General features: G+C 40.9%; 1 protein-coding gene across 1 annotated transcript; it reads right to left on the bottom strand.

The window, feature by feature from the left end:
- Positions 1–1,417: 1,417 nt before the first annotated feature.
- On the bottom strand, positions 1,418–16,871 carry MAP3K8 (mitogen-activated protein kinase kinase kinase 8). The gene is made up of 8 exons (XM_086466918.1): positions 16,837–16,871; positions 15,568–15,928; positions 12,652–12,816; positions 10,885–11,146; positions 8,297–8,403; positions 4,089–4,241; positions 3,104–3,350; positions 1,418–1,595 (listed from the first exon to the last, which is right to left on the bottom strand). Exons 1-8 carry the CDS (start codon positions 16,869–16,871, stop codon positions 1,462–1,464), a joined length of 1,464 nt encoding a protein of 487 aa, XP_086323044.1. The 3' UTR covers positions 1,418–1,461.
- Between the last annotated feature and the right edge of the window lie 726 nt (positions 16,872–17,597).

Genomic DNA, 17,597 nt, shown 5'->3' on the forward strand with positions numbered 1-17,597 from the left:
AAGATTTTGTCAGAAACACTTATTGTCTGTTACCAGAGTCCAAAATCTATCAAATGGAAATGACCTTCACCCAACTCCCCAATAAATGGAACAATGTGTACAGTGTACCCGGGCCACGGTAGGGGAGGTTGGCCCAAATATGGTCACAGCCCCATGCTGTTGTCAAAGGTGAAAGAACAGTGACCACATCTCAAGGCACTGAGCTGGATTTATTAATTTGACCATATCAGTATCAAACTAGAAATCATCTGTTTAAGATCATGTGTTAGATAGGAGCAGCATTAAATAATAGACATATGAAAAAGAGACTGTGCTTCAGAAAGGATTCAGTGTACAACATACATAGTATGCCATTTTAACACAAATGCTTATAAAGAGTCATCCTAAGCATCAAAGAGTTTTATAAAAGTTTACGTTCTCATCCCATGGGATGTACAGAACTATGCAGTTTACATAGTTTTACTATCATCCAAAACATCATGTTTCAAATATATGAGGCACAGCAAGAACAATATAATTCCATTTCCATAGGAACATAGACACAGCTTGTCACTAATGACACGCTTTCCGAACCATAGCACTCACGGCAATTATACACATGTACAGTTTTAAAGTATTAAAAAGCAAGAGTCTGGAGCCTGCCCACTGTTACCAATAGGGAGTTACATTTGATCTACCCTTGAAAACTACCCAGGATATCCTTGCAGTAGCTGTAACACAGGAAGCAGGTGAAGTCACTGTCATGCTTTGTCAGGGCCAGCTTGCTGGGCTATTCCCAAAGCTAACAGATATAGCCAGTGAAGGATTCCCTCCACCCACAGAGAAGGAGGACAGCGCCCTGCTTAGCTCCGACAGCTCAGTGAAGATGCAAAGTTAAAACACATCTGTAACCAAGCGATGCTTTGGCTCCAGAGACAGCTGATAGAAAGTAGCTCAGCTTAAGGGAGGCCCTGATCTCCGTCAAGAATGAGCAGAGACTGGCCAAGACAGAACAAGACTGAACCAGTCTTTGGATGGTTAAATCAAGGACTTTTTGTTTTGTTTTGTTTTGGTTTTTTTTTTGGAAGGTTTTCTCCAAGGACGGCTCAGAGACCATATCTTACAGCCCACATGCTCAATTATTATTTTTCTTTCATGGCAGTATTTGCAAGCATATATTATAAGCTTTATAAAAGTGCAAGGCCCCGCACAGGAAGATATCCTGGATGAAGACATTCCCAGCAGTGTTCTTTTTGCCATCTTCTTGTTGGTCAACCAGCAGATGCACAAATATCATTGCTTGGGATAAGCTTATCAGAACCCTTAAGGGTTTAGCTTAATTATCTGTGCAATTAAAACTATTCACATTTGATAGCCTACAATGGCAATATTTTTATGTACAAATTTGAAAATCAAGTCTTAAAATCAAGGTTTAAGAGGTAGAGGTCCACTTCTGACCTGCCAACATAAAATGTTATGGAGTCAGTCATATTCTAAAGCTGGTGGCCCCCTCACAATATTGAAGTAACCAGCTAGAGCTCCAAGGTCTATGTAGAGTGATCTTTGCCTCTTTAGCAGGTCTGACTCTTCCATGCTCCCAGTACACAATAAGGAATCTAAAAAGGAAAGAGACAAAGCATGTCACAATAGCACAAATAGCTACCTTAGTTCAGTTTCATGGTTGTAGACATTACTGGAATAATTGGCCTAATATTTGCCTTTATTTATCTGTGGTTTAGCAAGCTTCATTTTTAAGGACAATATAACATAAACTTCACATAAAATAAAAGATACCAAATCAACCTACAATTCTAGGGCAAAGAAAGGTAAGCAGTTTGCTACTGAAAACAGCCAAGTGTGTTCAACTATTTTAAAAAACCCAAAACCTCCATCAGCTGGGACAGCTAGGCAGAGCTTCCTCCTCTGAGCCATAGTGCTAAAGGAGAGTTTGGTGCAAGAAAAAAAACTGCAAACTTTCTGCCAGCTGAGAATTCCCCTTCATGACAGGGGAATTTTCATCTAAACAGATGACAGCCTCTTTGTGTCACTGGGTGTGACAATACAGAAAAAATATGGGACCATCAGTCTCAGATATTTTTTTTTTTCTTTTAAAACAAGGTCTGAAGAAACTAGACCTGGTTTGCAACAGCAGAACTCCCCTGAAGACTTGTGTAATGAGTGTCCTGGCATCTCAAGCACCTAAACTAAAGTTCCAGCTTACTGGTCAAATACTTTTTCATCTTCAAAAGATTGATTCAGATGGCCTGAGTCAGTCAAAGGATTATACATCCACAAGGCAAAATCCAGAAGGAGCAATGCCATTCTAGATGCAAATGCTGTGATTGACTTAAATGTTGGGTGGATTTGTTGCAACATTATATTATAGCACGCAAAACTTTGCATAGATATCTTTTAAAATACTTATAACTACTTGTCTGGGGTCAGTTTCCAAATGCCTTTTGTCAAGACCCTCCTAATGTATTTTATAAGAAAAGCATTTTGAAGCCTGTTAGCAGGTTGCTGGCACTAAATCTCCCTTGGGCTTGACAGTATCTGAGGCCACACTGAGTTTCCTAACTGGTTTGTGTATTATCCTGCATAAAGCACTTATTAATGCACAAGGGGAACTGTGTTCTATCCTACAGTAATTTCTGTTTTTAAAACAAAGGGCTTGTACTGCTGACACTCAGCAACATTACAGTTATCGTTTTGTGTGTCTTTCTTTAAGGAGGCAAAAAGTGTTGGATTTGGTGGTGGTGGTGGTTGTTGGACTTTGTTGTTGTTGTTAACAAATCACTAGTATCAACAAAGCATCTCTAGTACTGTGGCAATTTGGGACAGCAATATACTTCACAGAGTGCCCTGAATGACTGCCAGGGCTGTTTTCATGAGCCAGCCGTTCTGGAGCTGCAGAATCCAGGCTAAGTCCTTCCCCTGTTGAAGTCAATGGGCATTTTACAGAACAGTTAATGAGCTCTGGGTCTGATTTCATCTGATTGGGATTTTTACTGGTCTCTTTCCAGAAGTTTTTGGGTTTCATTTGTTTCTGAACACTCACTGAAATCAAGTTCTGACACAAAGTAAAATCTACAAAGTGCAAGGTAAGTAAGCCTGATATGATTACCTGTAATGTTTTCTGGCAACTGCAGCTCCTTCCTTGCGAGTAGTCTTTTCCTTTCAAACAATGCCGAGTCCAGACTCTGGCACCGCGGCTGCTCTTCTGGGGGTGGGTGTAAGGCTTCGTGTTTCAGTAAGTCTGCTGCAGACAGCCTATGATTAGGATTCCTTTCTAGAGCTGCTTCTAGCAACTCTCTCATGGAAGTGCTGCAGTCTTCAGCAATGTCCTCTAAGGGGGGAGCTTGCTTGTGTATCTGTTGGAATAAAAAAAAAAGACAGACCATTGAAACAGTTACTCCAAAAACAATGCAAGAGGAAGTCACAGATAACCACATGAGTGGTCTGGGAATTCCCCACTTACAACTCATCACCTCCCTAAGCTGGGCTGATCAGTTAGAACAGAACATGCAACTGCACAAAATCAACCTTTTAAAAATCAGATTTTATGATAAATTTAAAAGCTCAAAGCAACTCCAAGCAACCCTAAAATCCAGTGCAATGCAAATTCATCAGATTTCTGTACCACACTGGAAGAAACAGAGAATAAAATTTGCCAGGCTCCAGTTTTCAGCTGCAGCTTCTCAGCAAAACAGACAAGTAGAACACAGATGGGTTTGTTTCAATCAAGTTTCACGCTGTTCTAACCCTGTCCTTGCAGTAAACCCAAGGCCTGTAAATTGTAACACAAACCACAGAGATGACTCCAGCTCAGCCTCTGTCTTCCCCTAAATGATCAAAATCCACTTCTTACCTCCCTCCCCCGAAGCAAAAAGGCTATCACCTCTTTGACAAATATTCTGATAATTTTTATATGACTGGAGCTTTCCCAACAAGAGTACAGGAAACACTTCAACTGAATTCCTACGTGAGCTACTCTAGGTGGTCCTGCTCTGGCAGGGGGGTTGGACTAGACAATCTTTCGAGGTCCCTTCCGACCCCTAACATTCTGCGATTCTGTGAAACTGAGCTACGGCTTTGCTAAGGACACTTACAATATAGAGGTAGGATGGATATGCAGAACGAGGATATCTGTTCACCCAGGGTGGGATGCCAGTTTGCATATGAATAATAGTAGCTCCCATGCTGTAGATGTCCGCTTTTGTTGTGTGGCCTCTGCAGAGGATAACTTCAGGGCTCATGTAAATCTATGAAGAATAGTCAACAAAAGATTAATCAATAGAGGAAAATAACAAGCAAAGATGAATCATGACATTTTGTGATCTAGGAAACCCCCCTCTGAAGGGTTGTATCCCACTAGTAGCTGCAGCGTGAAGACGAAGCACCAGCTGGGGAATAACATTACGACAATCACAGAGATTTTCTGGTCTGGCACCCGGACAAACTCGTATTCCAGGTTTGCCCTCCCCAGACAGGCCATAGCTCAAAAGCTATGCAACTTTGCTGAGCTGTGAGAGGCTGAGGTTCAAGCCATGGCTCTGCTTCATTCAGCTGGGTACCAGGAACCTCATCTCTCCACAGCAAAGGGAGGTGCCTGAATCACCAGTTTGGTTTTTGGGGTACTGCTAGGACTGCTCCATTCTGTTTAAACAAGATAGGCATGCACTAGGCTAAAGAGAGAGGGTGACACCCACTGCTAGCCACCCAGCTAGGGGTAGGAGTCCACTCCTCAAATCCCTGTTACATTGGATACTACATAACTCTTCTGGGCAGAATTGACAGATATACACCTCCCTGTCTCCCTTACTCTTCTCCTCTCTCCCCCTAATCCAATAACCTGCATGTTAGGGCATTATCCTAAGAAATGGGATGGTGAAGAACAAGCCAGGCCTAAGGTAATGCATAAACTAAAAGCCAGGTCTCTTAAGTCCTGCTGTGTGCCCTTTCCACCAGGTTACACCCAACGCAGCTATTAAGGCAAGCATCCCTCTTCCATCCTTTTTTTTTAAGCCAATAATTCTAATCTTGTCTAAACCAAAATACAGTTTCCATCCAAACATTTCACTGAATGTCAAGACCCTGAAGCTGGGAAGCTCCTACCAGCTCCAGACAGCTTGAGGTGCAGCTGGAGGAGAACCAGATGGGCAGGATGCAGGAGGCACACCCCGCATAGCTCTGCCACTGCCACTGGTCCAGGGAGCAGGTTTCAACACAAGGCGGGCACAGCCCACAACACATTAGGTTAGCAAGCCACCCTATTTGCTTCTGGTTTCTACTTTTCCCTCACCCAATTTCCCTCTAAAGGAGCCAAACAGAACTTTAATTAGTTCAAGTCATACTGCCACAAAGAATCACATTAAAAGCCATTAACTGACACAAGAGCAGGAAGTTAAGTCATCGCCACATGGTTTGACTACTTCTTGCCACAGATTGAGAACAGCTGTAGGGCTCATGTAAATTCCAAGGAATATTTCTTAGTAAATCACATACTGTATCTGCAAACAGAACTTCAGATTGGAAAAGTGTGCAAAGGTTCAGCAGGCATCTACGGCTGCTACTTACTCCTATCCATTGTTTTCCCCAGGGCTAAGAGAGAATAAGTGCCGCTGCACTTGTCACCTTTAAGTCTCATAAGGAGCAAAGAACAAAATTTCTACTTTTGTAAAAAGGAGTCATTAGCAAATACAGTGCAACTTGAGTGAAATCTATATAAACAAAAAAGCAGCTGCCTTCTTGAAGAAGAAAGGATGCTGGAACAAGAACCTGTCTGCAGTTATAGTCAAAGTGTGAAAACGGTCAAGATGCACCTTGATTGCACAGGGACAAAAAGCAAAAATGAGACGTGCACCAAAGCTGTGATTTCATTCTGATTTAGATTGGCCTAAGACTCTGTTGTCACCAAAGTAGGCAGCCCAAGCCCCAGATACCTTCCTGTTCTCACTCCTTCCTATTGCTGGGCTGGCACTTGTCTGCCAGCCAGACCAGAGACACAACTCAGCTAAAAACCAGTCCTTTCCTTCATGCTGCGATAGTTATAGTTTAGCATTCCTGCAAATAAATCACACCTACCACATTCAAGAAACCTTAGCAGACAACTTTTTCCTCCCCTTAAATGGCTGTAACTGAAGCTTACATATTTTAACAAAGTGACAGAAGTGTACTAGAGTGTAGCAAATGCCTAGAAACAGTTATTTCCTGCAGGGCAGTTTCATCACGACCATAGTATATTGTGCAGCATGCCTTGTACACACACTGTTCAGAAAACGCAGGTTTTCCATGCTACACCAACTAATAAAAGTTTAACTATCTTTTAATCATTCTGCCCAGAATTGCAACTGTTCATTTTCATAAACATGAAGAAGATTTGCTACATTCAGACTTCCTGTGCTATAGAAGTGAATAAAAATCCTAAACCCCCAGAGGAGAACATGCACAGGAGAAAGATAACTCCAACTGCCGCTTCCTTTGTGGACACGTGTTTCTGCCAATACCAGACATAAGAGAAACCAGCCAGCTCACAGGCATGATGCTGCGTAGCAGTGATAGAGCCCTAACACTCTATCTGCACAACTATGTGCAGAAACAACACCCCTGGACAACTACACCACCTCTTAAGGCTGCACAATAGAGGGTGCAAAACTCAGGAGGACTTTGGAGAGTCAATATCTTACTTTGAAAAAATCAGGAAAGCCACTGTGAGCAGAAACACCTATAGACTAGCATTCACAATGTTCCTGTGGGTCTTTGTACCGGTATTTCCCAGCATACTCTGCAACCTTACTTCTGGCCTGCAATGCTGCAGCAGAATGGCAGATGCAGGTTGCTGGTTCCAAGGACTGGCTACTTTCCTCCTGAGACTCAAACACCAACCACTGCCATGTTTGAGGGTTGTGGGGATCACCCACTTTCTGAGGACACAGGTACAGGTGCTCAACAGTGTGGAATAATTTTCTTCCTACTAAACGAAAAAACTAAGTGTTTTTCACAGTTATTCTTACCAACATGAACTGGGCCTGTCCTCCAACAAACAGCCAGGAGTAGATCATCACCAGTCATGTCCACAAACCTGGAAATTTCCTGTTTACACACATCTCCATCCTTGGGAAATACCTGATCAGGGCCTCCAACTCATTCCCACCACTTTTCTTATTCTCATTAACAGCACACAAAACAAACAAACAAAAAAAACCCAAACCAAACCAAAATAAAACCCCCACAAAGCATGTATATTAAATGCCAGAATGCATGTTGTTTCCAGTACAGGTACGCATTTTATGCTCTTAACTCCCCTGACTAGAAAGACAGTGAAAACAAATGTTGAAGTTTTTCCAAAATACTTTGAAAAAAACCAACCAAGCAAGCCTGACGTTCTGTGAAATCTTGGTTTATCATTCCCTTCCAAGGAGTAAAATGCTCTTTGTCAGTTATAAAAGTATCTCCTCTAAACACGTGCCTATGCCGTGGAAGACTATCAAAACGTTAAGCGCCAACATTTCAGCTGAAGCATTTCCTGTAAACAACATCCTCCAGCAACAGAGAGCATGCAAAGCCACATTCGCAGCAGCTGTCCAAGCTAACTGTTGCTGCTTGGTTGTTTGCTAAAGCTCCAGCCCTGGAAACACCTACGTATGAGTGTAGCCCAAGTGGCACGCATGTTCAGAGTCAAAGTCACCAAGAAAATTTAAAAGGCCCCCGCCTCCATCACTGTAATGCCTAGGCAAGTTTACCAGATAATCATCAACCGTGCTGTACGTAACACCTAAAGGACAAGTCTGTTACATGTAAGATGGGGACCAGAGCTTAGAAATGCTAAGGGATGAATCCCAGAGGTCTGTAATTTCTGTGGTTTCAAAGGAGGAGTCAAATTACTGTGTTGAGCAGGTCACCCCAGTCCATAGCTGGTATCTCAGAAGAAATCTTTGCTAGAGATAAGAACAAATTCCTGTCTGAAGTATCTCTGATGAGCAGCTGATGCACTGCAAACACACTCCTCAGAGTACTGTTCCTTTGTCTAACTTCAGTGAACTCCTATTTCTCTTTGACTTCAGATTTAATAATCGCTAACAAATGGGACTGCAGAGAAGGTGCAGTGGCTTTCAAAGTGTAATGCCTGATTCTCCATTCAGTAAGTTGAAAACAAAAATATAATTGAGATTAAATTCCTGTTTTTTGGTAACTTTTTGGTAAGTTATTATAAATCTCTTTTGCCCAAGCTTCTACCCTCAAGTTCCAAATTTGAGCCTAAGCAGCACAACCATGGGAGTAACACAAAGTAAGGGCTTTTGTCCCTCTAGAGTCTTACCTCTGTTCCTCTAAGGTCTTTGGGATAGTAAATGTCTTCAGTCATTTGAACGCTTAGGCCAAAATCCACCAAAACAGCCTTAGTTGACATAAAGACAATGTTGCTTGCTAAAAGAAAAACAAAAATTACAACATTTAAGTTTCTAGCAAGTTGTACATTTATTTTACAACACTCCTGTTTCATTTGGATGTTAGCCTGAGGGGAGAGAGGTGGAAGAGTAGCAGGCATCTCAGCACAGCAAGGCTTGCTCTGAAGATGTTCAATGGTCTCCAAGGCGCAGAGCATGCTGTGCAGGTCTGGCTATAAAAAATATAACTGTTGGTCACCAAGAGGTTTCTCTACACTAACGACTTAAATGAAGACAGAAGTAGAGAGGAACCAAGACCCCTCCACAGCAGCCACACCAGTCTTGTGCACAGGTCAGCGAGAGCAGCTCAGCATGACAACAGAGGACAGACTAGGGCTGCAAAAGTAATAGAAGATGGACAGGTCCAAACTCCCACTGAACTGCAGCAGTATCTAGGAGCTTAATTCACTTTCCTTCATAAAACACTACCTAAGGCACAACTTTGCACTCAGAAGCTTTCTTTGCAGTTGTATTTCTGATTAAACATTTATGAAGCTAGTGCTCTGTGAAAGCCTTGATAAATTCTTATTTGCTGTTTGAGAAAACGTGGACAAATGAAGTCTCCAAGTTACACAAAAGAAACACATTTTCTCCCAGAGGAAACTGGGTCATTTTCCATCTTGACAGTGCCCACCATGACCATCTAGTGGGAAGACGCAGGCTTGATTTCAGTGGTACTGATTCCCGAAGCAATATTTCACATAGCTGTCTCCTTACCAGTGCTACAAATCTACATAAATAAATTTGTAATTTTTGGGACGCCTTTGAAGATACAGACTTTAAACACCACGTAAAGCATGATGCAGAGGGCCACGCTGCCACAGCGCAGCAGGCTCTGCTGCCTGTGTGGGACTGTACCCAGCCCCAGCTGTGGCTGGCTTTGGACTGAATTTCCCCCACCAAATAGCCTTATGATTTAATCACTTTCCCACCAAAAGTTAAAATCAGTGGCAGCACTGAACTGCTCCTAAGAGCCAACAGAAAGTCCTCCTCCCCTTCCTGGCTCAGAGCAGTCTTTCTGTCAGCAAAATCCACATCTCCTGCCTCAGCAGGACCAACACTCAACCGCAGCCGATGGAGCAAGGAAGAAGTCAGAGACGTTCAGGAAACAGCCTTTTCTATCAATTCTGTGAGGGAAAACACACACCTCAGCTACCTCACGTGGAGGCTGCCTCGCCAGGCAGCGGGCACGGCTGCCACGCAGGGCCCAGGTTATCCAGGTCAGCCCCTCGAACAAAACAGCTCCCTGCAGGCAGGAGCATGGCAGGGGTTTGCACCCCGGCGCCTCCAGGCCTGGCGGCCATCAGCCCCAGGCAGCCTCTGCCTCAGCTCCTGCCCTGCATCCAGTAACGCAGAAAAAGGCTGGAAAAAGCAAAACACACCCACATCCACCAAATTCACAAAGGGCCGGTTCTCCTGTCCACTATGTAGATGTAGCAGGTTGGTTTTTGCCTGGTTGGGTTTTTAAACCTTTTAATTAATGTCATTGTTACTGCCAATTCCAATAAACCCATAGGAAAGACTCTTACTACAAGCAAGAAAGAACAACTAAGGCAAAAATTAAGCAGTTTAACAGTTGTCAGAATCTCAAATGCTTGCATCTAAAGCACTGACCCACATTAATTACAAAATAAAAAAAAGCAAAATCAGGATAAAAAATTAGCAATTCCTGATAATTGTCTTCTGTCAACTATTTATTGTAACACTTCAGTTCCAATACTTCTATGTTAAACCCTCAAGTTCATAAAAAATTAAATTGCAGAAGAGATACATCTTTACTAGAAGCGCTGTTACTAGAAAGGCAGAATTTATCTATCTGTGGGCGGGATGTGGTGCTGCGAGAAACACTGTTTAATATTAAATGTAATGCATTAAAATTAAATCTTAAAGCAATTTAATATTAATGTATTTAATTTAGGTTTAATATAAATACATTTGGATTATTTATACATGTTAATACCCAGAGCTTTTTAGGAGCAAATATATACTAAAATTTGCAGTAATTGTTGAAAATAAAACCCAGTACAAATTATGTATTTAGTTCCAAAGTGTCTCGAACTGAAGAACAGTCAGGCAAAAACATAAGACCTAAAAGAAGGTGCAAGTGGAAGGTGAGCATGGAAGCACTCAGGATAAATTCACATGGAAAGTGGGAAACTTTTGGCTTAACACAGACTAATATTAAATTTCACTCATTTTCTTCAGGTTTCTACTTCAAATTGAGTTGCTCAAGAAAGGCAAAGGAACAATGACTTTCAAATCATCCTCTCCACTGAAGTGAATTAATAAACAGTGTAAATAACGATTATCTTCAGAACCTGACCTTGCCATTTGTTGAACATTATGCACTCCGCCCTCCCAGAGGTGCAAGGCTACATGCCCCAGCTCAGCCCCAGGCTCTCCACTGAAGCCTCAGCCCAGCTTGGATCAGAAAGCACCCCAAGGAATCACACACACATACGTTTGATATCATGGTGGATAATCCTCTTGGAGTGGAGAAAGTCAAGTCCTTTCAGAATATGTTTTGTCACCCAAATGATTTCAAATTCTCTCATAGGACCACAACTCTCCAACTTTTCCATGACAGATCCTCCCTCTCCGGCTTCCATAAAGAGATGGATCGTCTCATCCCACAAAATAGCACCATATAATTCAGCAATGTTTTCGTGACGGAAACACGCCTGTATTTCAACATCCGATGGTTTGAACTGTTCCACTGGGACCTGGGACATTGAAACAAAACCACAGAAAAGCATCTTAAAAAACAAGTACTGACAATAGTTATCCCATAGATTAAAACAGAAGAAGAAAGCAAAGCCCTCCTATCCACTTGTTAAAATACAGAGCTTTATTTTGATCCTGTGACTTGTTCTTCCTTTCCAGTTGAGACACATCCTGTCAAAAGTTGAGAGAGTTTTTGGAATCACGCCCAAATAAAAAGTGCAATCTTCCAGAAAAAGAAATGTAGCAAGAGCTATTCCCGTCAAAATCCGGTAGTTACGCAAAAGCTCTATGCAAACTTCCTGGTGAAGGAGATAAAAATCCCACTGCTTTTTCCACTAGCTTTGTACCATCTCAGCTGCTCTATCAGAACTATACACCCATCTGACACGTGGATCAGTGCTTGCAGCGCCCAGCACAGTATATAGGCTAACCACACTCAGGACCATTATTGCCCTTGACTCAATCCTTATCAGCACTGTTTTATGGCTTACAAGAAATGAAACCTGCTTTAAAGTCAGCACCTAGCAGCACTGTATTTCTTTAAGAAGTACGGATAGCAGATTGCTAAGACAATAAAAAGCAGTGTTGGCTTACACCCAGAAAAGCTACTACCACTCTTTTTATTCTCCTTCCCTCAAGACTTGTGGCTGTGAACCAAGTAAGAGGCTAGTATTTTTATTGCAATGAGAAATACTGTTTGTATTTTCAGAAACATTAGAATGCTTTAATTCTGGAGTGGGTTATGCAGTTCCAGCAAACAAAATCTGTCCCCATGTGGATACACTGACTGCAAGGGAAGGACATACAACTGCCTCCCCAACTCTTTCACACACAGAAATAATACAGATACTTATTCACGAGATGGGGGATATAGAGCAATGTCCCAGATGAGCTTTTACTGGCCCTAAATATTTACTGCCCAATTCAGAATAGTATGTTGAAAGAAAACATTTGCTTTCATAAAAATAGGGGGGTGTTTAGCAGTTTTCTTGAGACATCTCACAACCTTAAGCTCAGTCAGTGCCCAAAACAGAATGAGAGTTGCACATGAGCTGAGCTCTCAGGACACTAATGGCACTAGAGTAAAAAAAACTTAAGTCTGAAGACCCCAGCTAAAGGACAAGATCCTAAAACCAGCTGCAGCAACAGGGTTTTGCTATCACCTTCAGCAGAGATATGATCTCAGACCGATATTTTACCACTGTGAGCACAGCAGAACAAGTAGAAATTCTTTTACTGCTGCACCGCAGAAGGCCTGCCCACGTGGCAGCTACACATACTTCCAGATACTTTCAAAATGCTGAAACTTCTGCAGTCTCAGAGTCAAAAAATTAAAACAAGATAACAATTAAAAATGTGCATTTTTCCTACTTTGTGTAGGCAAACAAAACCAAGATGATCATTGGCCTAACAGTGGAATTTGATGCAGATGTATATGAAAATATACTGTAAATACTAAGTCACACAATTTTTGCTCAGAGATAAAACTACTGAACTAACATACCAGTTTGCATGCCATTCGTTTCTTGGTTTCTCTATCTTGGGCTAAATACACCTTCCCAAAAGCTCCCCGAGGAATAAAATCAGAGCCAATGTTCCTGTAAGTCAGCTTCCACGGAAACAGGAGCACATCCGAGTCGATCTGATAGCGCCCATTCTTGGGTGTGATCTGTGGAGTTAAATTAAAAAAAAAAACCAACCAAACAAAAATATCACAATGAAGTTAGAATGACTTCAAGCCTAATTAATTTTATACATATAGTGCGAAAAAAAAAAAATCACTTGTATACGTGCACAAAGCATGCGATCTGTTCAGCAGTCTTTATTTAGAAACACCAAATGGGAACAGCATGTGAGGTGTGGCATTCCTTCATAGCCCAGGCATCCACGTTTCTCTCCAGTGACTAACTTACAAAGTGTAAGTTGCAATTAATTGTCTTGAAACAACAACAACAGCAGCTGGGTTAATGAAATTACCCACCTCTTGTTATTAGATTTACCTGCACATGTTTGTCCTTCCTGTAATCTGCTAACTTGTTATGCCACATACCTGTTACTCACAGGCTATCTTACACGAAGTGAGCAAGAGTTTCAGCATTTCCTAATACCACATGTACTGCCAGAGGAACACATTTCAATTTTCCATCTTGTATGAGAGTTTCTGCTGCTTAGTAAAAGGTCGAAGAAGTCTGACATGATTTTACCAGCCACCTTCTTCTAGTTTTATATTGTAACCCAAAAAAAAGAGAGGGAGTCATACTGTCTGCTTTAGGCGGTTAATGCTGAGAGCTTTGGTTCTCTATACTGTCAACAAGGTGAGGAGAGTTCCTCCAGGAAGCGATTCAGAGCATCTAAGTTGGTATCTTGCTCTAAATCTTCCTCCGAAACAGCTCCCTCCCTCTGCACATGACAAGAGAGACCAAACTCTAACTACAGCCATATGAGTACTGCTTGAGGTTTGATGTTATTTCTCCAGTCTCTTAATATTCCCTCAGCTGAAGAATTAGTAATGTTTCCTGTGAATATGTGTCTAACTGATTCAGGGATTGTCAGTATTGTCAGTATCTGCAATATCATTAACCTGCTCGCTGCTACTTTATCGAGATTCTTGAAGATATGTAAAATCAGATCAAGGATATTTATCATTTCATGTCTGTCACTCAGTTCTTCAGCTACCCCTTTTAAGGTAACAGCATATTAGGAAGATTATTTGGTTTAGAATTCTTTTTAAGATGTAATGCACATAATCTTTCTCTGCTTTAAGTACCTTCATGTTTTTCAATTAAGAAAGTATCTTCTTGACTGCTAAAACTGTCATTTGTGACTAGTATCTACATGAAATAAGTTAATTCTTCGAAGTTCTTAATTTTGGGGATGGTAGTAAGTTCTTAACTGTTGGGGGGAGGTGTCTTTTAATAAAAAGTATTTTGCTTAGGATATGCAGAATGAGCCTTCCCTCTACTTACCAGAACCAAGGTAAAGACTCTAGCAACCCATATATCTCACCTGCTCACTTCTGCATTTCAAGTGGTTGAGACCAGCTAATCCACATGGGTTACACCTATCTTGGAAAGTAACACAGACCTAGCGGAATGGATTCGCAGAGCAAAAAGTCCACCACACTATTCACGTTATCACGAGACTTTCAGGACTAGTAGTTCCTAGCCTGGTCCTGTGGAGCAAATGCGCAGTTGTGGCTGTAACACATCCTCCAGTTTAGTTTCAACTGGAAGAAATACAGCTTGTGCTCCAAGATCATTTGTGACGTGAGCCGTGGTGCAGTCAGTGGGGGTCACCAGGCAATCAGAAACACTAAGCCAAAATGCTGTAGATATTTACAATGCAGATGCACCTGCCAAAATGCTTGTGCAGGTAATGCCCTGCCTCCAATTATCAGTTGCTTAATGGGATCACATGCACCTAATAGTACTTGGTTCATACCAACTGTATGCATCTGTAGAAACAATATGCAAGCAAAACAACCACGAGTATGTAGAACAGTGTCTATTCTAAGTACAGGAACATTTAATATTAGTAGGTGTCATTTCAATGTTAAGAGTTGAAAAGCAACTCTTTTGCAATACTCCCTCCAAATCAGAATAAAGCAATATCCTGTGCTATTTCACACCTCAAGCAACTAATGTTCACATATAAAACATACTATACGCAAGATATTTAAGACAACAGATGTAGATCTTAGGAAAACAGCACAAACATATATGAATAAACTTCCACTTTATAACTGATTATTTCCAGAGCAACTGATTTTAAACAGAAGTCCAATGACACTAGTATCTGCAGATGCTTGTAGAACACAAATCATTTAGGAAAAAAATTAACATATCTCAAAACAACACATCTATACTTGAATTTAGCAGCATGTGATATTACATAATACTGTAATTCGGAAAGTGACAGTTGATACTACATGCTTTTTCTCCTTGCATTGCATTACTACTTTTTACATTTTATGCAGATGGAGTGAATTCAGTAACGATACCAAATAGAACCTAGACCTTTATTTGGGAGTTTTGCATAATGAACTCCTTTTATTGCATGAACACAAAGCACTGGAAAACCCTTACTGCCTCCCAAACCTGTAAGCCATCATGGCTGTGGCTTTTGCTTTTTTACTGCATGTCTCAAGTTTGTATTGAATGTTGGGAAAAGTTTTCTAATCTTCAGGGGTACCAAGATGTAACATTGAGTGAATCTTTCTGAACAGCAGACCTTCTCCATAGCTGCCTGAGACAGCAGGGGCTAGGCTTAATGACCTCGGAGATCCCCTCCAGTTCCAGGTTTGCACAGGGAAAAACAGCCTGACTGTTACTCCTGGGACTGGGTGTGATCTCTATTGAGATTCATTAAAAACTTCCAACTAAGGTCTATTAATTTTTAGGTAAAAACAAGAGACACATACCATATTCAAGAGGATTCCAGATTCTTGCTGTCTGCATCCTTTAAATTGTTTTGCAGTGTTAGACACCTGATTTGCAAAAGCAAGCAGGTCTTCCACAGTCCCATATTTGACGGAGGACATCAAAGAAACCTCCCTTTCACAAAACAGCAAAGATTCCGCACGTTCCTCATTTTGATTTGCCTCTTCACACATTGTAATTAAGCTGTCTCCATAGACTGCAAGGTCTCCACCTGGATAAAGGTTTTCCATGATGTCTATCACCTCAGACATATTTAAATTAGTTAGCAACAAGTCAATCTCCTCTTTGCTATCACTACCCGTGCTCATATACTCCATTACTGTCCACTTTGCAAAACCACTCCTGGAAAAAAAGAAACAAACAAATCTGAAAACACTTTTCACCTGTATTTGTTTTAGCAAAGAGTGAAAAGAAGCGATCAGGGTGATAGATCATCGTTATACAGTTAGGTTTAGAATTATTAATTTTTATTATGAAGAAAATTGTAATTAGTAGACTGGGTGAAGAGGAAATGACGAAAAAGTCTTTGCTAGTAAAATTTTATTTAGAAGTTATTAGTGAACCTCCCCTGTCATTCATGCTTGGAATTTACTTTGATAAAGCTTTTCCTTAGAAGAACTGTCTCAGTAAGGAAGCACAAACTAGTCATATTTTGCTGGATATGAAAAATTGAAAAACCACCCTCAATACAAATTAAGGAATTCATTATTTGGAAAGTAATGACAGAGAGATATAAGTGTACTCAACTAGTTTATCCCCAAGTTTTCATGAGCAATTTACATGACGTGTCCAGACAGGGGAGAAGGTCATGGATCAAGATCATTCTACTAGTAATAAGCATCTGTTAGTATCATCGCATAAAGCACAAGTAAGTCACCACCTGAGATACACAATCCTTCTTTTTCACAAATAACTGATCAGAACTAGACTTGAGCTGAAATTTTCACCAGTTTCAGAAGAAAGTCAGAAATAGAGTCATCACAAAAACAATAAGCTTCTGAAGCAGTTTCCAGCAGTTTGTTCTGCCCTTACTAGTCCTAACAACAACTTTTTAAGATAGATCATGACCATTTTGCTGAAGTGGACTTTCACTACAAGAAACTGCTTTCAACATCCCAAAAAGTTCCTTCCCATCCCAGGTTCCGACTTCAAGCCAGAGTTACTCTATTGAAGTTAAAAACATATGCATGGTCAGTCATTAAAATACTTACACAAATAGTTTTCAACACATAAATGTTTAGAGCACTTACCTTGTATTTATGCTGGTTACATCACACAAAATCATCAAAAATGCCTGAATATAATCCCTAAAGTCGTCATGTCTCTTGAACCCGTATTTACCACCAATGATAATTTCACAGCGTTCTGTAGCAGTCTATTAAAAAAGCAAAACAAATAAAGCTATGGCATACCAGCTCAAGCAGAAGGACAGGTTTATACTCATATGATCATTTGCTTCACAGGCTTCATGGAAAGGAAAAACTAGTAATCACAAGGCTGAGATAACAGGGGATTTTTCTGCAGAAAAAGATAACAGCTCAAAACAGAATCAAGCTACTGTATGATCATCCAGATTTCCAAGTAGTAGTGAAAAACAGTTTTTCCATGGTTAGGTCCTGAGTTTTATTCTCCCTGTCTCACGCTTGCGAATAGCAAAGATGAAAAGGATCTCCTTTTCCTCTAGCAGAACTTGGTACAGCATGCCGTTTAGAGACCTCTCATTTCCCTTTTTCACAATCCACTGTGACCATCTATTTTGGGCAAAAGATAACGACCAGACAAAAAGATACTTAAAAAAAAAAAAAAAAAAAAAAAAAAGAAAAGAAAAGAAAAGCAGCAAGCACAATCTATTTATCTCAAGGACAAGCAGCAGACTCGGTCCCCTGAGGCCACAAAGCAACACAGTTTACCCAGGTACAGTTTCTGGTTATGATCATTATCTTTCTTACCCTCCCCACAAGGACCTGGAAGCTTTGTGGCACATATTTCTCATGGGTTAGAGTATTTACGT

The sequence above is a fragment of the Leptosomus discolor genome, chromosome 6, assembly GCF_034619465.1.
Source record: "Leptosomus discolor isolate bLepDis1 chromosome 6, bLepDis1.hap2, whole genome shotgun sequence".
Taxonomy (NCBI): Eukaryota; Metazoa; Chordata; class Aves; order Leptosomiformes; family Leptosomidae; genus Leptosomus; species Leptosomus discolor.

Bases quoted from the DNA above. Each gene is read 5' to 3' on its own strand.
- MAP3K8 (XM_086466918.1), bottom strand. From the start codon at position 16,871: ATGATTTTGTGTGATGTAACCAGCATAAATACAAG. The intron at 15,929-16,836 runs GTAAGTGCTCTA...CTTTTTTTCCAG, and splicing joins GTAACCAGCATAAATACAAG to GAGTGGTTTTGCAAAGTGGA. The intron at 11,147-12,651 runs GTATGTTAGTTC...TCAATGTCCCAG, and splicing joins AACGAATGGCATGCAAACTG to GTCCCAGTGGAACAGTTCAA.